Below are 23,745 nucleotides of genomic sequence, written 5' to 3' on the forward strand. Positions count from 1 at the left end.
GCCCAAGGAAAGTCAAAGTTACCTTCACAGGGACCCACAGGCTAACGGACCAGGGTTCATGAAGGGACCTTGAGCTGAATCACGAAATACCAGCCCACGGAACACTCATGGAGTGTAGGCCGGAAATCTTCGGTGGGAATACTGCTCGTGGTCAGGACTACATGTAGCCCAAAGTACAGCCTTAGGGATCGCCAAAAAGCATATGCTGCTGCAAATGTACACGGTGCACAGGAGTTCGGGTTGCACGGTCCCCACGAGGGATACTGGTCTCAGAATTGATGAGAGGTCAGTTCAACCTCAGGGATGCTTGGCAACCCACGTCCTGTGCTGCAGAAACCTTCGGAGTCCTCAGGAGCTCGGGAGATGCAAACCGGTCAGATACGTTATGGTGCCTGCTGCTGCAGGGGAGTAACTACTTTACTCCAAGGGAGATTCTTCAGTCGTCCAGCGAAGTGTAGATCATCGAAGTACTTGGTTTCTGCTTACAGAGTTTAGTCCAGGTAAAATCTAAAGTCCTGTAGTCAGGGTTCCTACTTTATACCCAAGGAAGGGGTTGTACAAACTCTGGGGACCCACTTATGGGAGGGTCAGGACAGGTGGGTGGCTACACCCATGTCCTTTGTCCAGTTTTGCGCCAGAGCACCAGCAAATGGCTCCTGCAACTGGTTTGAGCTGGACTATGCACAGGGACACCAAATGTGCCCCCATTGCAGACTTCAAACACTCTCAGAGTGTACCCACCCAACCCCAATACACTACATCACCCAGGCCCTCGTCAGCAGCAGACTCGACTATGGAAACGCCCTTTACACGGGAGCCCCGGCCAAGCTCATCAAACGACTGCAACGCATTCAAAATGCCTCTGCACGCCTCATCCTCGACGTGCCACGCCCCAGCCACATCACCCCCAACCTGAGAAACCTGCACTGGCTCCCCGTCGACAGGAGAATCTCCTTCAAACTCCTCATCCACGCACACAAGGCACTCCCAGCCTACCTCAACAAACAACTCTTCTTCTACGTCGCTAACTGCCAGCTCCGCTCCTCCGACCTCTCCCTCGCCATCATCCGGCGCATCCGAAGAACAACCACCGGCGGAAGAACCTTCTCCCACCTCGCCGCCAAGACCTGGAACACCCTTCCACTCAGCCTACGACAGACCCAAGACCTGCTGACCTTCAGGAGGCTACTCAAGACCTGGCTGTTCGACCAGTAGTGGCACCCCCCCCCCTTTTTCCCCCAGTGCCTTGAGACCCTCGCGGGTAAGTAGTGCGCTCTACAAATTCTGTGATTGATTGATTGATTGGGAGGTGGTCACACCTCCCTGTGACAGGAAACCTATTGTCAAGCCTTCCCCTGCTCGAGCTCAGCAGCAGGAGGGCAGACTCGTGTCTGCGGCAGGCAGCATCCATTTTGTGATGCCCAGGTCGAGAAAGCTGGTACCGGTTGTAACGGTGGTTCACATAAGTCCCTCCAGAAGGGTGGAATCATACCTGCCGCAACAGTTACAGGTGGGGAGGTATGATTCCAAGGTGTTTGACACCAAACACGACATCTTTCTAAGCAGCTGTTTTAAATTTAGCATTTACCACAAGGTTATAATGCACTTAAATATATATGGTTGGCTGCATCACAAACAACCCCGCAAAATAGGTTCTGAATGCTGCAGAGGGGCTCTACTCATGCAGGGGCACCCTCTCACATAAAACCCAGCACCCTGCCTTCAGGATTGATAAGGCCTGCCATAGGGGGTGACTTATGGGTTTATATGTGCAGTGATTTACAATAGATATAGTGAACCTATATCTAAGTAAGGGGTGCATGCACTACCTTACACAGGCTGCAGTAGCAGACCTGTGGTGTCAGTTTGAATGGTCTCTCGGGGGTGGCATAATACATGCTGCAGGCCCTGGGAGGCCTCTGTGGTACCTATGCCCTGGGTACATGGTGTACCATATACTAGGGACTGATAAGGGCACCCCAGTATCCAATATGGAGTGTACCTAAAGTACATGCAACCAATTTAGAAGAGAAAGCAGCTAGACTGGGGTCCTGGATAGCAAGACTCGAGACAGTCTAAGTCGAAAACAGTGATACATCAGCAAAAAGTGGGGGTAACTATAAGAAGCAGATCCTACTCTCCTACACAACCCCCCAAACATCAGGCCATTAAACTAATGTTGACCAGTTGAGTCTTCATGTTCATGTTGGAAATATCTGGAGAGTCCATCTGCATTGGCATGGTTACTCACAGGTCTATGTTCCAATGTATAGTCCATCCCCTGTAGGGAAATGGACCACCTCAAAAGTTTGGGGTTTTCACCCTTCATCTGTTAAAGCCATAAGAGGGGATTATGGTCTGTCTGAACAATGAAGTGAGTCCCAAACAAGTATGGCCTCAGCTTCTTCAAGGCCCAAACCACAGCAAAGGTTTCCCTCTCAATAGCTGACCAACGTTTCTCTCTGTGGGTCAGCCTTCTGCTAATAAAAGCTACTGGCTGATCCTGACCCTCATCATTCAGTTGTGATAACACAGCCTCTACCCCCAACTTAGATGCATCAGTTTGAACAATGAATTGTTTGGAATAGTCAGGACTTTGCAGAATGGGAGCAGTGCACATGGCCTGCTTCAGGTCATCAAATACCTTTTGACAGCTAACTGTCCACTGAACTTTCTTAGGCATTTTCTTGAAAGTTAAGTCATTCAAAGGGGTCACTATGGATCCATATCCTTTGACAAATCTCCTATAGTACCCAGTCAGGCCCAAGAAAGCTTTGACCTGAGTCTGGGTAGTTGGAGCAACCCAGTCCATGATGGTCTGAATTTTGCTCTGCAATGGTTGAACCTGACCTCCACCCACGAGGTGGCCTAGGTATACAACCTGCCTCTGCCCTATCTGGCACTTAGTGGCCTTGATAGTGAGGCCTGCTTTCTGCAGGGCCTCCAAAACATTTCTCAATTGGACTAGGTGTTCCTCCCAGGTGGAGCTAAAGACAGCAATATCATCTAGATAAGCTGCACTATAGGCTTTCAGGCCTGTAAGGACTTTGTTCACCAACCTTTGAAAAGTGGCAGGTGCATTCTTCAAGCCAAAGGGCATCACCACAAATTGGTAGTGCCCTCTAGGGGTTGAGAATACTGTTTTTTGCTTTGCATCCTCAGCTAATCTGATTTGCCAGTAGCCAGCTGTCAGGTCAAATGTACTCAGAAACTTGGCTAAGGCCAAAGTATCTATAAGTGCATCTGCCGTGGGTATTGGATGGGCATCAGTCCTAGTAACTGCATTGAGACCCCTGTAGTCAACACAGAACCTCCTCTCTCTCTTACCATTCTGGGTGAGAGGTTTTGGTACCAAGACTACTGTACTAGCCCAAGGGCTATCTGAGGGCTCAATTACTCCTAGGTCCAACATTTTCTGGACTTCAGTCCTGATACAGTCCCTGACATGGTCAGGTTGCCTGTAAATCTTATTTTAACAGGCAGACTGGAACCTGTGTCCACTTCATGAGTGCACCAGGTAGTCTGACTTGGAGTCAGTGAGAATATATGTCTGAACTGATTCAGGACTCTCCTGCAATCAGTTTGCTGCTGGTCAGTGAGGCTGCCTGCCAAGGCTACACCATCAACTGATCCATCATCAGGGTTCTGTGAGAGCAGGTCAGGGAGTGGATCACTCTCTTCCTCCTTTCCCTCATCAGTAGCCATGAGCAAGCCCATGTCTGCCCTGTCCACATATGACTTGAGCCTGTTCACATGGAGCACCCTGCGGGGGCTCCTGGGAGTTCCAAGGTCCACCAGGTAGGTAACCTCTCCCTTTTGCTCAATGATTGTATGTGGGCCACTCCACTTGTCCTGGAGGGCTGCTGGGGCCACAGGCTCCAACACCCATACTTTCTGTCCTGGCTGATAAACAGTCAACACAGCCTTTTGGTCATGCCAGTCCTTTTGTAATTCCTGGCTAGCCTCAAGGTTTTTGGATGCCTTCTTCATGTACTCAGCCATCCGGGAGCTGAGACCAAGTACATAGTCCACAATATCCTGTTTAGGGGGTTTGAGAGGGAACTCCCATCCCTACAGAACTAGACATAAAGGACCCCTAACTGGATGTCCAAACAGAAGTTCAAAAGGGCTGTAACAAATCCCCTTCTGAGCAACCTCTCTGTAGGCAAAGAGAAGACAGGGCAAAAGTATGTCCCATCTACGCCTGAGCTTTTCAGGGAGACCTTTAATCATGCCCTTGAGGGTTTTGTTGAACCTTTCAACTAACCCATTGCATTGTGGGTGATAAGGGGTGGTACATTTGTAATTTACTCCACACTCCTTCCACATAGCAACCAAGTAACTAGACATAAAGTTTGTATCTCTGTCAGATACTACCTCCTTAGGCAAACCCACTCTGGAAAATATTTCCAGAAGGGCTCTAGCCACAACAGGAGCTGTGGTAGTCCTAAGAGGAATTGCCTCTGGATACCTAGTGGCATGGTCCACAACCACTAGTATGAATCTGTGCCCAGATGCAGTTTGAGGATCCATGGGACCAACAATGTCAATCCCAACCCTCTCAAAGGGAACCCCCAACACAGGTAGTGGTATCAGGGGGGTCTTTGTAGTGCCACCTGCCATACCACTGGCTTGACAAGTGATACAGGAGCAACAAAACTCATTTCTGTCCTCTGACATATGTGGCCAATGAAAGTGAGGAACAAGTCTGTCCCAGGTCTTGTTTTGGCCCAAGTGTCCTGCTAATGGGATATCATGTGCCAGTGTCAATAGGAAGCCCCTAAACTTCAGAGGTATAACCAACCTCCTGGTGGCACCAGGTTTGGGGTCTCTACCCTCTGAGTATAAGAGTCCATCATCCCAGTAAATCATGTGGGACCCACTGGCACTCCCAGCAGCCTCAGCAGCGGCCTGCTGTCTGGGGGTTCAAGAGAGGGGCAGCTCAGCTGCTCCTGGCTCAGATCTGCCCTAGAAGGACCCCCTGTCCCCAAGAACTCAACCTGATCAGGTTCAAGTTCCTCTGAGACAGTTCCTTCTTCAGGACTAAAATCATCTTCCTCAAGAGACTGATCTGTGCTCTGAGGCAGGGGGGAAGACACTGCCTTACCCCTACTTCTCCTTCACTTGGAAAATGCAAAAACAACAGTTGATGGACAGAATGCAGAACAATGTCATACATTCACCCCAGTACTGAGGGCCCTGGGCTAACTGTGCCACTGGAATCAAGCTATCCTGGCAGAAGAGGCGTGAAACCCCGAAACTGGTCCTAGGATGTTTGTTTCTGGTCCAGGGAGGGCCAGGCTCGGCATTTCAGGCTGGACTGTTCCCATGAGGCACAGGGTCAAGACTGATTTGCATATGGCCAGGTCTAAACTGGGGTGGCATGGTGAGCAAAAGAATGATGGATTTAACCCAGATCTCTTGACTAGGGGTGAATGTTTTGATTTGTTCTGCATTCCGTCCATCAAATGTGTGTCTTTTGCTTTCTCGCCCTAAGTGTGCCAGGTATGCCCAGATGTGGGTCCTGGGCTCACTGTGCCACTGGAATCAAGCTATCCTGGCTGAAGAGGGGTGAAACCCTGAAACCGGTCATAGGATGTTTGTTTCCGGTCCAGGGAGGACCTGGCTTGGCAATTCGGGCTGGATTGTTCCCATGAGGCACAGGGTCAAGACTGATTTGCATATGGCCATGTCTAAACTGGGGTGGCATGGTGAGCAAAAGAATGATGGATTTAACCCAGATCTCTTGACTGGGGGGTGAATGTTTTGGTTTGTTCTGCATACCGTCCATCAAATGTGTGTCTTTTGCTTTCTCTTGAAGGCACATGGTCCATTATTCCAGGATCCAGGGCCTGTTCAGTGAAATACATTTTTGCCTGTGACCTAGTCATGGCAAACACATCTGCAGGGATACCCAACACTTCTGCATGTGTCCTGAGTTCCACTTCAGCCCAAGCTGAAGTTTCCAAATCATTGCCCAAAAAGCATTCAACAGGGAGGTCTGCACTTACCACAACCTTCTTAGGGCCAGTTACCCCTCCCCAGGTGAAATTCACAACTGCCAAGGAATGGTCTGTCCTGACATTGCTTGCATTGGTCACTTGGTACATCTCACCAAGGATGATTTGTTCAGGGGCCATAAGATCTTTTGTCACCATTGTGACACTTGCACCTGTGTCCCTGAATGCCAAGACCTCCTTGTCATTGATCAAAGGCTGTTGTCTGTATTTTCACAGATTACTGGGACTGACAGATAAGGAGGCAATATCAATGCCTCCATCACAGACCAACACAGCCTGAGTTGAAACTCTGACTAGGCCAGAGTCCATCTCAGATCCCAGGGTTAACCCTACTACACCCTCATTCTGTGTACCACAACTTTGAGCTGAACTAGGGGGGATAGTCATTATTATTAATATTATTATTATTAATAGGGTTTTGTAGAGCGCATAGTAACCCGTAAGTATCCCAGCGCTAAGACCAAGACAGTCGAGAGGGGGGGAAGTCTGAGGAAAAGAGCAGAAGAAAGGAACGGGGATCAGGGGAATAGGTGTGTTTTCAGAAGTTTTCTAGAGATAGTCTGGTTCCAACCTAAGATTACGGGGGAGAGCGTTCCATAATCGGGCTGCGTTCACAGAAAAACGCCGTCCGCCAGTGCGTGCCTTCTTTACTCTGAGAATCGCGATAAGATGTTAATGGTTAGAGCGGAGGGGTCTTGTAGCTTTGTAGGGCCTGGTGAATTTTTTGAGAATGGGGGGGCCTTTTTCCTGCAGGAGTTTATGGGACAGACAGAGAGCCTTAAATTTGACTCGCTCTCTCACTGGGAGCCAGTGAAGGTGCTTCAGAGCTAGTTTGGCCGAGGATCTAGCCGGAGTGTTAGTAAGAAGCCGGGCTGCGGCGTTCTGTATCCTTTGTAGTTTGTTGAAGGTTGCTTCGGGGGCACCCAGATAGATGGCGTTGCTATAGTCCAGCCTCGACAGAATAAGGCCATGGATGAGCAATTTCTGGGAGACGAAAGGAAGCAGAGGCAGAATTTTTCTGATGGATTTAAGGAGCCCGAAGCAAGTCCCAGCGATTTTTTTGGCTTGGGTCTTGAAGGCGTGGCCTCCGTTCTCGCCGAGATGGCGGCGGGAAAGTTTGTAGAGTGGAAAGGGCTGCGGTAGCTCTAGCTCAGCTGCGCAGGATTAGCGAGGTCCCAGGAGGGGTAAGTGCACACACAGGATGAGTGACAATGTTATAACAAAGATTTTAAAATGACTAAAATCGCTCTCGGCTTTCCGCCTCAAGAGCACAGTCTGTCTGGGCTGATAGCGCTAGTAATCAGCGCTTTTAAAGGGTGGCGTCTGTGGGCGTGGCCTCCCAAAGGGGCGTGGCCTCCGTTCTCGCCGAGATGGCGGCGGGAAAGTTTGTAGAGTGGAAAGGGCTGCGGTTGCTCTAACTCAGCTGCGCAGGATTAGCGAGGTCCCAGGAGGGGTAAGTGCACACACAAGATGAGTGACAATGTTACAACAAAGATTTTAAAATGACTAAAATTGCTCTCGGCTTTCCGCCTCAAGAGCACAGTCTGTCTGGGGACTTATGGGCAGTGGTGGCTGGAGTAGATTCCTTGGATTTTGGATTCCTTGGATTTTGAACAATCATTTGTCCAGTGGGTCTTCTGTTTACAGATATGGCACCAAGGCTTATTTTTGCCTTTATTCTTGTTTGATTGTGACTCCCCACCAGATGAAGACTTTTGGGGCCCTTGAGAAGACTTCTGGTCTTTACCATTCTCCCCAACCTTATCTGAGGCTTTACAATCTTGCTTCTTAGAGTCACTACCTTGGTTGTGGGCTTTCTGCCTCACCCTGGTTCTGACCCATTTGTCTGCCTTCAGTCCCAATTCTTGGCGAGAGGTCAGATCAGAGTTCACCAGGTACTGATGCAACAACTGATTTTGACAATTATTAAGGATCTGCTCCCTCATAATTAAATTGTACAATCCTTTAAAATCACACACTTTACTGCCAAGTAACCAGCCTTCCAGAGCCTTAGTAGCACAATCTACAAAGTCAACCCAGTCCTGAGTCTGTGCCTTCTGGGTGTCTCTGAACTTAATCCTGTATGGTTTAGTGGTTAAGCCAACCATATCAATTAGTGCACTCTTCAAAACTGTGTAATTATCAGCATCCTCTTCTCTTACAGGTAGGAGCTTGTCTCTGCCTTTACCAGCAAAGGAGAGCCACAAGAAAGTTGCCCACTGCTCTTGAGGGACCCTCTATACTTTACAGGCCCTCTCAGGTGCAGTTATCCATTTGTGGATGTCATCCCCACTCTGATAGGGAGGGACAATCTTGTTCAGGTTCCTATGGTCATGAGTATATTTTCTACCTCTAGGGACACTGTTGCTGCCACCATGGATCTCTAGCCCCAACCTTCTGGCAGCTCGCTGGAGCTCTAGGGATTCCCTGTCTAAGGCCAATTGTTCCCTCTTGATTCTGAGTCTGGTCCTCTCATACTCAAGTAACTGACACTTCTTCTCATCAGAGGAGTCCCTTTTATGAGAAGCAGAGGTCCCTACAGAAGTACCTGAATGGTTAGGTTCCTGAGAAGGAGAACTTGATCTTCTAGGTAAACTGTGTACTTTCCCTGGTGGAGTAAAGAGAGAGCCACTGGGGCCTTCTCCCCCACCTGAAGGAAGAGTTGGATTTTCCAGGTTAGAATCATCTTGATCCTCCTGGCCAGTGTTTGAGTCCAGATCAAAGAAGTGTTCACTTCCTGCTCTGTCCTCATCTCCTGTCCCACCCAACTTGCCTGCTTCATCAGACCCTAGTGTCTTTCTGAGGTCATCTAGAAGTAATACCTCTATGAGGCGTTGAGTGCTAGCACTTCTCCCTGTCTTCAGTTTCCTAGATATGCACATATTTCTCAATTCTTGGAATGAGAGACTATCATATCTAGTTGACAGAGGCCCACTGGCTTCTGGCCTAGAAGACATACTAGTGTTATGTGGTGTAGGTACCTACCTAACCTAGTGGGAACGAATCTCTCTTGAGTTGGAGAAAGGGTGTGCTACACCCTTGACTACCCAACTCCACGTTCAGTAGAACTTACTTATTCTAGTCTTGATTTATATGTACCTAATACAATTAGTGGTTTTCAGTTAATCACTCAATGAGATTTATCTGGTAAAACAATAGCAAGCTTGAATCCCATCCGCTGCACACCAATGTGAGAAGTTGGCCTGGTATATGCTGTCCACTAATTAAAGTGGGCACCTTGCACCAGTCCAAACAACCCTTACTCGGTTTCTGCTTGCAGAGTTTAGTCCAGGTGAAATCTAAAGTCCTGTAGTCAGGTTTCCTAGTTTATACCCAAGGAAGGGGTTGGACAAACTCTGGGGACCCACCTATGGGAGGGTCGGGACAGAGGGGTGGCTACACCCATGTCCTTTGTCCAGTTTCGCACCAGAACAGGAGCAAATGGCTCCTGCAACCGGTTTGAGCTGGACTATGCACAGGGACACCAAATGTGCCCCCGTGCAGACTTCAAACACTCTCAGAGTGTACCCACCCAGCCCCAATACACTAAATCCTGTCTGGGAGGTGGCCACACCTCCCTGTGACAGGAAACCTATTGTCAAGCCCTCCCCTGCTGAAGCTCAGCTCAGCAGCAGGAGGGCAGACTCGTGTCTGTCGCTGGCAGCATCCATTTTGTGATGCCCAGGTCGAGAAAGCTGGTACCGGGTGTATTGGTGGTTCACATAAGTCCCTCTAGGAGGGTGGAATCATACCTCCCCCACCAGTTAATGGCAGGGAGGTATCAATTTAAGGTGTTTGACACCAAACACCACATGTTTCTAAGCAGCCGTTTTAAAGTTAGCATTTACCGCGAGGTTATAATGCACTTAAATATATGGTTGGCTGCATCACAAACAACCCCGCAAAATAGGTTCCGAAGGCTGCAGAGGGGCTCTGCTCATGTAGGGGCACCCGCTCACATAAAACCCAGCACCCTGCCTTCAGGATTGATAAGGCCTGCCATAGGGGTGACTGATAGGTTTATATGTGCAGTTATTTACAATAGATATAGTGAACCTATATCTAAGTAAGGGGTGCATGCACCACCTTACACAGGCTGCAGTAGCAGACCTGTGGTGTCAGTTTGAATGGTCTCTCAGGGGTGGCATAATACATGCTGCAGCTCCTGGGAGGCCTCTGGGGTACCTGTGCCCTGGGTACATGGTGTACCATATACTAGGGACTGATAAGGGTACCCCAGTATCCAATCTGTAGTATACCTAAAGTACATGCAATCAATTTAGAGGATAAAGCAGCTAGACTGGGGTCCTGGATAGCAGGATCCCAGTCAGATACATCGGCAAAAAGTGGGGGTAACTATAAGAAGCAGATCCTACTCTCCTACATCCGTACCATTGTATTAGTGATGAGGAAGACACATATCCCTTGGTGTTCAGTTATTTGGAAAGGTTAATGTTGAATGGTATTTTGTGAAAGAAGTAGGCTGCCATGCTTTGATATTCCTAATGAGGACAGCTTGCTCGTTCCTAGAAATAGTCAATTAGGACAGGCTGTCAATGCAAGCTGTCAGTGATGAGGACAGGCTGTCACTGCATGCTGTCAGTGATGAGGACAGGCTGCAACGGAATGCTGTCAGTGATGAGGACAGGCTGTCACTGCATGCTGTCAGCGTCGAGGACAGGCTGTCACTGCATGCTGTCAGTGATGAGGACAGGCTGTCACTGCATGCTGTCAATGATGAGGACAGGCTGCAACTGAATGCTGTCACTGCATGCTGTCAGTGACGAGAACAGGCTGTCACTGCATGCTGTCAGCGACAATGAGAGGCTGTCACTGCATGCTGTCAGTGACAAGAACAGGCTGCCACTGCATGGTGTCAGGGATGAGGACAGGCTGTCACTGCATGCTGTCAGCGATGAGGATAGGCTGCCATTTCCATTGAATAATTCACTGCAGAAGGCTGCCAGCACTTGCTATTTAGGGGCTATGGTTTAGTGCTGTGCCATAGTGTGTGACTAGAGTATGTTTTATGCCAGGGCACATGCCAGTCTGTACTGATCTCTGTCCACAGACCGCTCAGTCTCTGCGGCTCTCTCTCAACGGGCACATCTCACACGACCCACCTTTCCCACCATACCTGATCTGACCATGATTTGGAGAGTGCAAAACCAACTAAGGGATGGATGGAATGCTTGAATTAATCTCAGCCACTGCCATGTGCCAATCACGCCATCTCAGTTTGGATCCAGCCATATGCAAATCAGTCTTGACCCTGCTCCTCATGAGAATAGTCCAGCCCGAACTGCCAGGTCAGGTCCTCCCTGAACTGGAACACTTGCAAGCTACAGCCAGTTTCACCCAAGTTAGGTCTCTTCATCCAGGTATAGCTTGGTTCAAGTGGCACAGTGATCTGGGATCCACGTCTGGGTATACGTGGTGCACTTAGGGTGGCGAATGGAAAAATAACAAGGTGAAGGATGGAATGCTTGATTTAATCTCAGCCAATGGCAATGGCTCAGGCCGCGTCCCACTCCATTGTTTTTAGCCCACCACGCCACCTCACTTTGGGCAGAGCCGTATGCAATTTGGTTTTGACCCTGCTCCTCAGATGGATAAGAATGCGGTCCGAGTCATTACCCGTGGCTGAGATTAGTTTAACCATTTCACCCAACACAGTTTTGTATACTTATCATGATTTGGAGAGGGCAGGGCGTTTTATAGATTTGAGGGTATTAAACGATCCTTTTGAAAGCAACACTTTATTTTGGGTCAAAAAGAACCAAATTAGGAAAAAAAAGGGATAAACACATCATACAAATAGATGTGTTTGCACTCCTGCTGGACGTTTCTGATAGAGTGACTGGCCACCACAACAGCAGCAAACCCTGGGAGCACAGCTGGTGATAAGAGGGATCTCACACAGATCCTGGGGTCACCAGCTGGCAGTCCTTGCTGCTATGCACCATCTGTGCATTTAATGCTTTGAAACCCCAATGCTCCTTTTTAAGCCATCAGTCTACTCTATGATTTTGATCTTAGTGCCCCTTGATGGTAATTTTCAAATTCAATCTTAGAGATTTGTGTGCTCAGCATTGGTTTCTGCAGCCCTTGCAGCTCCTAGAGGTGAGGCAGACCCTTCGCCACCCTCCCACCCTGGGACACCCGGCACTGTGCTAAGCGACTGTGGAGCCCTACGTCTGTGTGAAGGGGTGCCTGGCAACAACCTACTCCTGCCTCACAGCAGCTGCTAGAGTTACTGACATCTTACACTGCATATCATTGATATGGTGACTTGTGCACGTAGGTTTTTGTGAGATTCAACCTGACTTCAATGCTAAAAGTGACTTATTTGTAAGGTCTCTTAGGGGCTTATTTACAGACATGGCAGGTGACCTGCAGGGGCAGCTCCTCCGTTTGAGCGGAAGAGCATCGCCCCACTGGTTAAAATGCCCCTCCAGGCCCCAGAACTGAAAAATAAAATGCTGATAAAGTTGGTTTATTACCATTTTATTTTTCAATATAAACCATGACGCGTGCGTCAGGATGGGGGCGGGGCTGCTGCTGAGTGGCAGCAGTAGGGTGAAGGGTGGGCTGCCTCAGCACTTTTCAAAGTGCGCATGTCTTTTTGGCCAGCTTTCTTGCTACGGCCAGGCAGACATGCGCACTTTGAAACTTCTAACCCAGACGTCTTATGACAGCTGACTAAGAACAGGGCTCCCGTGCCCTTGGGAGTAGCGAGTGAGGCCGCTCCCGCCAATCAGGGTGCTGGTCTCACTGCATTAGAGCAGCACCGGGATTGGTTAAGGCACTTCTCAAGGGCTTGCGCTGCAGGAGAACGGTGTGCAGCGAGGTAGAGGTCAGAGTCGAACATGCCGCAAGCACGTGTTTTTTTAATTTTTACCCACTACCCATTTGCCTGCCCCACCACTCCCTATAGATGCCACCACCACTGGTGGCCTGCCATCCACCAGGGGACAGAGGTCATAACCTCCACCACCCTGGCTGCACCTCTGAAGGCATTTTACATATTTTAGGCAGCTGCTCAGCAAACAGTTTTTTTTCAAAAACATCCCAAAAGCAGGAGTTTGTTTTATGAAAAACAAAATACTAACAACTTTGACACCCTGGAAGTTTTCTCCCACTGTGTGCGGTTCCTTTTCTTTTGTTTCTGTTCAGGACCACAGGAATCCTTGGACTGGCAGAGAAGAAATAGAAAAATAAGTACATCAGAGTATCTGCCCTAAATAAGGTGGACGGTCTGAGGAACTTATTCCTATGTCCCCAGCTCCCTTGGTGCCATCGGTGTAAAGGTTCTGCTGGCGGAGCCAGTGCGGGCACCACCGACAGAAACATGGCTGTCGACCTCTAGACTGGCCAGGGTATGCCACCAGGTTTGTGGCAGAGCACTCTGCCCCCCAAACTCTAACTGATCCCTTATTCCAATTAGTGACATCGGGCTCAAAAGCAACAGTCACTGCCTCTGATCTGGTCCCGTCAGAATAGGGGGCAAAGGTCTCAGTCATCCACAGGTCTCATGCTTGTCACTTGCTATTTGAAGGGTCCTGCACTCCTGCTGCAACACACATACATTTTAAGAAACGGGCGTATTTAGGCATGATGAGCAGCTAACAAGAGTAATTCCACTAGATGGCGCCAGATGCTGGTCTGCCATGTTTTCTTTTTCTATAAAAGACATATTTGTAAACTTTGAAACCGGTTCTCCTCCTATGAAGGGGCCCGTTTTAATATGGTGACCAGGGCTGCGCAAGACCTTTTGACATCACTGGTGTCGCCCAACATGTTTTCCTGTGATGTCGTGATCATGTTAGTTGTCAGTTTTGAAACCTTAAAATCCTACCACTGTTTAGTCACGGAATGGCAACAAATATGAATGACGGTAAGACTTCGGGCCTGATTACGAGTTTGGTGGACAGGGTTACTCCGTCACAAACGTGACGGATATCCCGTCCGCCAAATTACAATTCCATTATATCCTATGGAACTTGTAATACAGCCAGGGCTCGAGTCGGGGTACCACGCGGGTGGACGGCGTCCCCCCACTTATTTTACAGGGTTTTTACCGGGTGGACGCCGTCCACCCTGCCCAAAAGATGGAGCCGGTACCCGAGCCTGCGCGCGCGCTCAGCACTCACCAAACCTAACCTTCTATTGTCGAGAGAGGGCGAACAGAGCTCTTTAAGTTGTTTCACGTTGATGGAGCCGTTCAGTATGACAGACGGGCGCTCGTGGCCGTATATTAGAAAAGGTCAGTATGTGTTTATGCATTTCAGACGGAGACCGGCAAATTTACTGTGGGCAATAAATACGCACCGAACAAGCGCATCTTTAATTTCCCCGCTCCTTTGAGTGTCAATACGGTGACTAATTCCAACGTAAACATTCTCCTTTTCCCTTTGAACCTGCCCCCATCGCCTTCTAACCTTTGTTAATTAGTGGGGACTCCATCTCGTGACGTCACTTCCGGCTGTGAGGTCACTTCCGGTGACACCACCTAACTTGGAGCGTCCCCCCACTTCTTTTTTTAGGACTTGTGCCCTGAATACAGCAGACGGAATATCCATCATGTTTTGGACGCAGTATCCCATCCGCCAACCTCGCAGCCAGGCCCTTAGTCTACACATACCACCTAGTAGTCAATTCCCATCACGTTTGTAACAGAGTATCCCATCCGCCAAACTCGCAATCAGGCCCTTAGTTTACACTTACCGCCTTGTAGTCGATCCCCATCACGGTTTTCAGGGCGGACCGGAGGAAGTCCACCCACTCGCGGTCCCCCAGTGAGTTTTCTTGGGTTCCGATCACGTACACGTCATGCGGGAGAGATGCGGTGCTCTCGTCCTTGCCCCACCCAAGCCCTCTTGAGGTCAGCCATGTAGCCACTGACCGAGGAGGAGGGGAGCCTCCTGGGGAGAGAGAAGGGCGACGGGTCAGACGGCATCTAGTGATGTGGTACCAGGAGAGAAGTGTCTTATAAAAGAGGATCCACCCAGGGCCGAAGTGTAGAGCCAGCTAGTGTAGGATGCATAATGGCAGATAATGCAGCATAAAGCAGTGCAACACTAGTGCACTGCACAGTACATGGTGTGCCATAGTGTAATGCGGTGTAGGGTAGTGCAAAAGGCAGTATAGTGAGTTAGAACGTAGTGTGGTACCATGCAGTGTACTGCACTGAGGTATTTACAGTGCACAGTGCAGGATAAGCCAGTGAAGTGTGGGACCGAGTAGTAGATTATGCAGTGCATTGTGTAGTAATGCATTATGGGTAGTGTATGGTATCACATGCTGTATAGAGTGAGGTGAAAGAGAAGTGGGAGATAATCCGATCAGAGCAGTGTATGTTGCATAGTGTAAGGCTGTGCAGCATGAAGTAGTGAGGTAGGGGGTTCTGTGGTGTATGGCAATGGTTGCTATGAAACTATGTAGTGTGAGGTTGTGCGCTGCAGGGTGATTTAGTACAGTAGAGGTAGTAGAGAGGAGAGGAGTACACAGTGCAGAGTGTGAAGTTGCGCAATGTGAAGTAGTACAGTAGTGGAGTGGAGCCCATGGTGCGGTGTGTGAGGTAGTACACTGCAGTGTGATTTAGTACAGTAGAGGTAGTGGATTACAAAGTGCAGAGTGGGAAGTTGTGCAGTGCAATGTGAAGTAGTACAGTAGTGGAGTGCATGGTGCAGTGTGTGAAGCTGCGCACTGCATTGTGATTTAGTACAGTAGAGGTGGTGGAGTCTACTGTGCAGTACAATGTGAAGCCGTACAGTAGTGGAGTGGAGTGCATGGTGCAGTGTGTGAGGTAGTACACTGCAGTGTGATTTAGTACAGTAGAGGTAGTGGAGTACACAGTGCAGAGTGTGAAGTTGTGCAATGCAATGTGAAGTTGTACAGTAGTGGAGTGCATAGTGCAGTGTGTGAAGCTGCGCACTGCTGGGTGATTTATTACAGTAGAGATAGTGGAGTCTACTGTGCAGTGATATGTGAAGTAGTACAGTAGTGGAGTGGAGTGCAGTGTGTGAAGCTGCACATAGCAGTGTGTTTTAGTACAGTACAGGTAGAATGGACTACACAGTGCAGTGTGTGAATTGTGCAGTGCAATGTCAAGTTGTACAGTAGTGGAGTGGGGCTCATGGTGCAGTGTGCGAGATAGTACACTGCAGTGTGATTTAGTACAGTAGGGGTAGTAGAGAGGAGGACACAGTGCACAGTGTGAATTGTGAAATGCAATGTGAAGTAGTACAGTAGGGGAGTGGAGCCCCTGGTGCAGTGTGTGAGGTAGTACACTGCAGTGTGATTTAGTACAGTAGAGGTAGTAGAGAGGAGTACACAGTGTAGAGTGTGAAGTTGTGCAATGTGAAGCCGTACAGTAGTGGAGTGGAGTGCATGGTGCAGTGTGTGAGGTAGTACACAGCAGTGTGATTTAGTACAGTAGAGGTAGTGGAGTACACAGTGCAGAGTGTGAAGTTGTGCAGTGCAATATGAAGTAGTACAGTGGTGGAGTGCATAGTGCAGTGTGTGAAGCTGCGCACTGCAGTGTGATTTAGTACAGTAGAGGTGGTGGAGTCTACTGTGCAGTACAATGTGAAGCCGTACAGTAGTGGAGTGGAGCCCATGGTGCAGTGTGTGAGGTAGTACACTGCAGGGTGATTTAGTACAGTAGAGGTAGTAGAGAGGAGAGGAGTACACAGTGCAGAGTGTGAAGTTGTACAGGTGTGGAGCGGAGTGCATTGTGCAGTGTGAGAGGTAGTGCATTGCAGGGTGTTTTAGTACAGCAGGGGTAGTGGAGTAGACTACACAGTGCAGAGTGTGAAGTAGTGCAGTAGCCCTAACCCATCACATGAATAATGATTCTTCCCTTATGAACTAATGTCCTATGGAGGTGTTAGAACAAAGTAGTAAGATAAACAACAGAAAACAATCATGAAAGAGTGAAACATAGTGTGACTGCACCAAGAACCTCGGAAAGTAACAAAAGGCTTCCTCAAGTGAGATCTTTTAAAACAATATGTCATACAAAAAAACAGCGCACAGCTTGCTGCGTGTGGTGTCAATACAAACGTGCAATGAACATCATGACACGGCAGCCATTTTACAAAATGGAGGCGCGGCCCAAGTGAGGCCTAGTTTAGTCGAAGTCAGAAGACATTAAAACCCATCATAACACTTTTGTTCTAGTGCATTCGCTTCATAGTAATAGATATATATGAATTCAAATGTGGAACCTAGTGATAATGCTCATATATGATTCAAATGTGGAGTAACTTCCAGAACTATGACGTAGTGTAGTGGGACAGTGCATGGTGCATCGTGTGAGGTTGTACACTGTGTGTGATGTAGTGCAGTAAGGGCGGTGCTGGTAAAGTGTGTGATTGTGCAGTGCACTGTGATGTAGAACCGTGGAGAGCACGGTGTAGTGTGATATGCACTGTGAGTGATGAAGTGCAGTTGGGGTGATGCTGGTGCAGTGTATGAGATTGTGCAGTGCACTGTGATGTAGAACAGTGGAGAGCACGGTGTAGTGTGATATGCACTGTGAGTGATGAAGTGCAGTTGGGGTGGTGCTGGTGCAGTGTATGAGAATGTGCAGTGCACTGTGATGTAGAACAGTGGAGAGAGAGCACGGTGTAGTGTGATATGCACTGTGAGTGATGAAGTGCAGTTGGGGTGGTGCTGGTGCCGTGTATGAGATTGTGCAGTGCACTGTGATGTAGAACAGTGGAGACAGAGCACGGTGTCGTGTGAAATGCACTGTGTGTGATGTAGTGCAGTAGGGGTGGTGCTGGTGCAGTGTATGAGATTGTGCAGTGCACTGTGATGTAGAACAGTGGAGAGAGAGCACGGTGTAGTGTGATATGCACTGTGAGGGATGAAGTGCAGTTGGGGTGGTGCTGGTGCAGTGTATGAGATTGTGCAGTGCACTGTGATGTGAACCGTGGAGAGCACGGTGTAGTGTGATATGCACTGTGAGTGATGAAGTGCAGTAGGGGTAGTGCTGGTGCAGTGTGTGATTGTACAGTGCTCTGTGATGTAGAACAGTGGAGAGCATGGTGTAGTGTGATGCGCTCTGTGAGTGATGAAGTGCAGTTGGGGTGGTGCTGGTGTAGTGTATGAGATTGTGCAGTGCACTGTGATGTAGAACAGTGGAGAGAGAGCACGGTGTAGTGTGATATGCACTGTGAGTGACGAAGTGCAGTTGGGGTGGTGCTGGTGCAGTGTATGAGATTGTGCAGTGCACTGTGATGTAGAACCGTGGAGAGCACGGTGTAGTGTGATATGCACTGAGTGATGTAGTGCAGTAAGGGTAGTGCTGGTGCAGTGTGTGATTGTACAGTGCTCTGTGATGTAGAACAGTGGAGAGCATGGTGTAGTGTGATATGCACGGTGAGTGATGAAGTGCAGTAGGGGTGGTGCTGGTTCAGTGTATGAAATTGTGCGGTGCACTGTGATGTAAAACAGTGGAGAGAGAGCACAGTGTAGTGTGATATGCACTGTGAGTGATGAAGTGCAGTTGGGGTGGTGCTGGTGCAGTGTATGAGATTGTGCAGTGCACTGTGATGTAGAACAGTGGAGAGAGAGCACGGTGTAGTGTGATATGCACTGTGAGTGATATAGTGCAGTAGAGGTAGTGCTGGAGCAGTGTGTGATTGTACAGTGTTCTGTGATGTAGAACAGTGGAGAGAGAGCACGGTGTAGTGTGATATGCACTGTGAGTGATGAAGTGCAGTTGGGGTGTTGCTGGTGCAGTGTATGAGATTGTGCAGTGCACTGTGATGTAGAACAGTGGAGAGAGAGCACGGTGTAGTGTGATATGCACTGTGTGTGATGTAGTACAGATGGGGTGGTGCTGGTGCAGTGTATTAGATTGTGCAGTGCACTGTGATGTAGAACAGTGGAGAGAGATCACAGTGTAGTGTGATATGCACTGTGAGTGATGAAGTGCAGTTGGGGTGGTGCTGGTGAAGTGTGTGATTGTACAGTGCTCTGTGATGTAGAACAGTGGAGAGCATGGTGTAGTGTGATATGCACTGTGAGTGATGAAGTGCAGTAGGGGTGGTGCTGGTGCAGTGTGTTGGAAAGGCGTTCTCCGGGGGGTTTCGGAATACGTTCCTGACCACCCGTTGACCCACCTCTCCCAGAGTTAGGCCGAGCAAGGGCGGGGAGGCCCTTCCTGGAAGGGTCTCGTACCTAGGTTCGCACACGCTGAGCTTGCACTATCTGACAGAGGGACACCACACGGTAGTTCTTTGTAAGACAGTATACTTTATCGATAGTTTCAAGGGATCTTTATGATCCGAAATGCAGGTATTGAATCAGTGCCACAAGCGGCGGTGATCTCGTGATGGGGGTATGGGGGTAGCGGGACAGTCTTTGAGTTCAGTGTCTCTACGGAGTATCCTTCGCACAGCTCTCAATCCTCGAGCTGGGGGATGTCGTTTCTCTCTGCAATCTCTGCCGATTCTCCTGGAGGGGAGTGCCGCGAGTCACTCAGCAGGCACAGGTGGTTTCGGAGTCGGGGAGCCGCAACAGCGTCAGCAGGGCTCAGATGGTTCAGAGTTCGGGGAGTCGCGACAGCGTCAGCAGGGCTCAGATGGTTCAGAGTTCGGGGAGCCGCGACAGCGTCAGCAGGGCTCAGATGGTTCAGAGTTCGGGGAGCCGCGACAGCATCAGCAGGGCTCAGGTGGTTCAGAGTTCGGGTAGCGTTCTTCGGTTCAGGGATCGATCGAGCCGCTACCAGGTCAGCAGGGCTCTCGTAGGTCCAGGTCTTCTCTGCCTCCCGTCCCTTCAGCACCCCTTGTTATACTTCCCCTCCTCTTTGAAGTCCGGAGTCCTCGCAGAGAGGGGTCTTGGTGCCTGGGGGCAGTGTGTCGGAATTTCCTGTCGCTCGGCCCTTTGATCTGTTCAGGTGGGTCTGGGAGGGACTCCAGACGCCCAGCAGGCGAGGCGCCCGCTCACCGGGGGCCTGGTGGCCGATCGAAACCCTCCTTGGGGAGGAGACCAGAGGTGTGACAGGGACGGCGTCTCCTGGTCTGGCTCTGGAGCTTCTCTCTCTCTCGGCCGGGCATGCGTGGTTGGGTGTTACTGGGGCCCCGGCTGGCCATCGGGTTGTTGGGCCATGGTGGCCGGAAGTCTGTGACATCGGGGATCAGGAGCGGTTGCAGGGTGGCTTGCTGGTCGGGATGGTCCACGCCACGAGGCCGGTCTCACACGTGCCCCCCCCCAGCTGAAAGGCGGGGAGAACTACCCATCCACTTGGGGGTTCTCCTCGCTGAAGCGGAAGAATCGGGACAGGCCGTCCGCGTTGGTGTGGTCAGTCCCGGGGCGATGCTCCACAGTGAAGTCCATCCCCTGGAGGGAGATTGACCATCGTAGCAGCTTGGGGTTTTCTCCACTCATTTGCATCAACCACCGCAAGGGTCGATGATCCGTTTGAACTCGGAAGTGGGTTCTGAACACGTAGGGCCGTAGCTTTTTGAGGGCCCAGACTACTGCGAAGGTCTCTCTTTCAATAGTGCTCCACCGCTGTTCTCAAGGTAGCAACCTTCGGCTGATGAAGGCTATGGGCTGATCTATGCCCTTGTCGTTGAACTGTGAGAGGACTGCCCCGATGCCGTGTTCCGAGGCGTCCGTCTGGACCACAAACTCCTGAGAGTAGTTGGCGGCTTTGAGTACCGGAGCAGTACATATAGCGGCTTTCAAGGCGTCGAACGCTTTTTGGCATGGGGGAGTCCATTGTATTTTCTTCGGGTGCTTTTTGGAGGTTAACTCTGTGAGGGGGCCTGCGATGCTGCCATAGTTCTTAATAAACCTCCGGTAGTAACCGGTGAGGCCCAGGAAGGCCCGGACTTCCGTTTGGGTCGTTGGGGGTTCCCAGGACAAGATGGCGTCAATCTTCGGCTGGAGGGGGGCGACCTGCCCGCTTCCCACCTGGTGCCCCAGATAGATCACTGAGCCTTGTCCAATTTGACATTTGCTGGCTTTGATGGTTAGGCCGGCCTGGCGCAGGGCCAGCAGTACTTGCCGGAGGTGCTGGAGGTGCTCTGTCCATTGGGAGCTGAATACTGCTATATCGTCTAGGTACGCTGCGCTGAACCCCTCTAGTCCGGACAGGACCCTGTTCACCAGTCGCTGGAAGGTGGCCGGGGCATTTTTCATTCCAAACGGCATCACCCTAAAGCGGTAGTGCCCATCCGGGGTGGAGAAGGCGGAGCGCTCCTTGGCTCCCTCAGTGAGCGCAATCTGCCAGTATCCGCAGGTTAGGTCGAAGGTGCTGAGGTAGCGAGCGGCCCCGAGGCGGTCGATGAGCTCGTCTGCGCGGGGGAGAGGGTGAGCGTCCACTCGGGTGACCGCATTGAGTCCCCGGTAGTCCACACAGAATCTCAGCTCGGGGGCGACACCAGGGGCAGCCGCTTTCGGGACCAGGACTACCGGGCTGGCCCAGGGGCTGTCGCAGGGTTCAATCACCCCGAGGGCCAACATCTTGGTTACTTCGGTCTGGAGGCAGGTTCGGACCCGATCAGGGACCCGGTAGGCTCGGTGTCTCACTGGCGGGCTGTCGCCGGTGTCTACGTCGTGGACACACCAGTCGGTGACCCTAGGGGTTAGGGAGAGGAGGACTGTGAATTGTCTTAGTAGCCGGCGACAGTCGTCGGACTGTTGGGGGGTGAGGGTGGTTGACAGTCTCACCCCCTCCACGGAGCCATCTGTCTCTTTAGCACACAGGGGGTCTGGAAGGGGCTCTGTGTCTTCTTCAGTCCCATCGTCGGTGGCCAGGAGCAAACTCATCTCCGTCCTCACAAAGTGGGGTTTGAGGCGGTTCACGTGGAGGACCCGGAGGGGGTTCCGCGGGGACTGCACATCAACTAGATATGTGACTTGACTCTTCCGCTCGACCACCTTGAAGGGGCCAGTCCATTTGTCTTGGAGGGCTCAGGGTTTCACCGGGGCCATGACCCAGACCTGTTGGCCCGGCTGAAACTCGACCAGCGTGGCATTCTGGTCATACCAGCGCTTCATCTCTTCCTGGCTAGCCTCGAGGTTTGCCACGGCGAGTTCTCGGAATTTCTGGGTCTGGTTGCAGAGCGCCAGGATATAGCGGAACACATCAGGAGGGGTCCCCCGGGGAGTCGTTTCCCAGCCCTCCTTGACCAGGCTCAGGGGTCCCCGGATGGGGTGTCCGTACAGTAATTCGAACGGGCTGAACCCCAGAGATTTTTGGGGAACCTCTCGGTAGGCGAACAGGAGGCAAGGGAGGAGGACGTCCCATCTCCGGCGTAGGGGTTCTTAGAGGCCCATGATCATCCCTTTCAGGGTCCTGTTAAATCGCTCGACCAGGCCATTCCCTTGGGGGTGGTATGGGGTGGTGAACTTGTATGATACCCCGCACTGCTGCCATAGGGACCTCATGTATTTGGAGATAAAGTTCGTGCCACGATCACTCACGACTTCGCGAGGGAACCCCACGCGGGAGAAGATCCCCATCAAGGCCCGGCCTACCACGGGGGCCGTCACGGTGCGGAGGGAATGGCCTCGGGGTAGCGGGTGGCATGGTCCACCAGGACGAGGATGAATCGGTGGCCCTGGGCGGTCTTGGGGTCCAGGGGTCCCACGATGTCGATTCCCACCCGCTCAAAAGGGGTACTAACAACGGGGAATGGTTGTAGCGGAGCCTTGCGCTTCCCCCCACTCTTTCCGCTGGCCTGGCACGTGAGGCATGACTTGCAGTGGGCCTCCACATTTGCTCGCATCTTGGGCCAATAGAAGTGGGTAACTAGTCGCTGGTAGGTCTTGTCTTGGCCTAAGTGTCCTGCCAGGGGTACATCATGGGCTAGGCCCAGGAGGAGACTTCGGAAGCGCAGGGGTACCACCAGTACTCGGGCCGATCCCAGCTCGGCCGACTTCTGTTCGCTGTACAGGAGGCCGTTTTCCCAATATATCCAGTGGGTTCCGGACTGGTCGCCTGCTGCCTGGGCTACGGCCTGCTGTCGGGGTCCAATGAGGGAAGGGCAGGTGGCTTGTTCCTGGCAGAATTCTTCTCGGGAGGGACCTCCCAAGCAGTGCCACTGGGCCATCTCGGGCAGGTCCCCGAGCTCGGTCAGTGGCTCGGGATCTGGATGCAATGACCCGTCATCGGGAACGGTTTCTGCTTCCGGAAGAGGGTCGTCGGGCTTGGGTAGCGCGTCCCGGACCTCGGGGACGGCGACTGTGTTCAGCGGTATGGCCTCAACTCCCTCGGAGGAAGGCAATCGGGTAGTCATAGAGCGCGTGGTGGCGCATACCCATTCGGGCAGGCCCATCATCTCTAGATGGGCTCTTCGTTCCACTTGTCCCCACGGGGAACTCTCGAGGTCGTTGCCCAGGAGGCAGTCTATGGGTTGGGAGGTTCGGACTGCCACCCTCAATTTACCGGTGACTCCCCCCCATTCGAAGGGTACCAGGGCCATCCGGCATAGGCTCTCGGAATTGTCCGAAGATATGACTGGACAGAAGGCGTCGGGCAGGATCTGGTCTTCGGAGACCAGGTGGCAGTGGACCGCTGTGAGACTCGCCCCGGTGTCGCGGAGGCCCTCGACGCGGTGACCGTTGACCGTCACCTGCTGTCGGTACTTCTTCGTGTTGGCGGGTAGGGGTGTTCCGGGGACCATCTCTCGGTCCCCTAGGGAGACCAGGGCCATGGCGGCTGGTTCCCACTCTTCGGAGTCTTCCATCTCTTCTCCTA

The 23,745-nt window shown here is 51.1% G+C and overlaps 1 protein-coding gene across 2 annotated transcripts in view; it reads right to left on the bottom strand.

Annotated features, from left to right (window-relative positions):
* The window catches only part of LOC146829678 (phosphatidylinositol 3,4,5-trisphosphate 5-phosphatase 2-like), a 737,141-nt gene that overhangs the window by 238,596 nt on the left and 474,800 nt on the right, over window positions 1–23,745 (bottom strand). For both annotated transcript variants that reach the window (XM_085608354.1, XM_085608353.1), the window contains exon 13: window positions 14,748–14,944. In XM_085608354.1, the coding sequence (XP_085464480.1) occupies window positions 14,748–14,944 (197 nt within the window). The remainder of the gene's footprint in view (window positions 1–14,747; window positions 14,945–23,745) is intronic.

The sequence above is a fragment of the Triturus cristatus genome, chromosome 5_2 (genome assembly GCF_964204655.1).
Source record: "Triturus cristatus chromosome 5_2, aTriCri1.1, whole genome shotgun sequence".
In the NCBI taxonomy this organism is placed as follows: domain Eukaryota; kingdom Metazoa; phylum Chordata; class Amphibia; order Caudata; family Salamandridae; genus Triturus; species Triturus cristatus.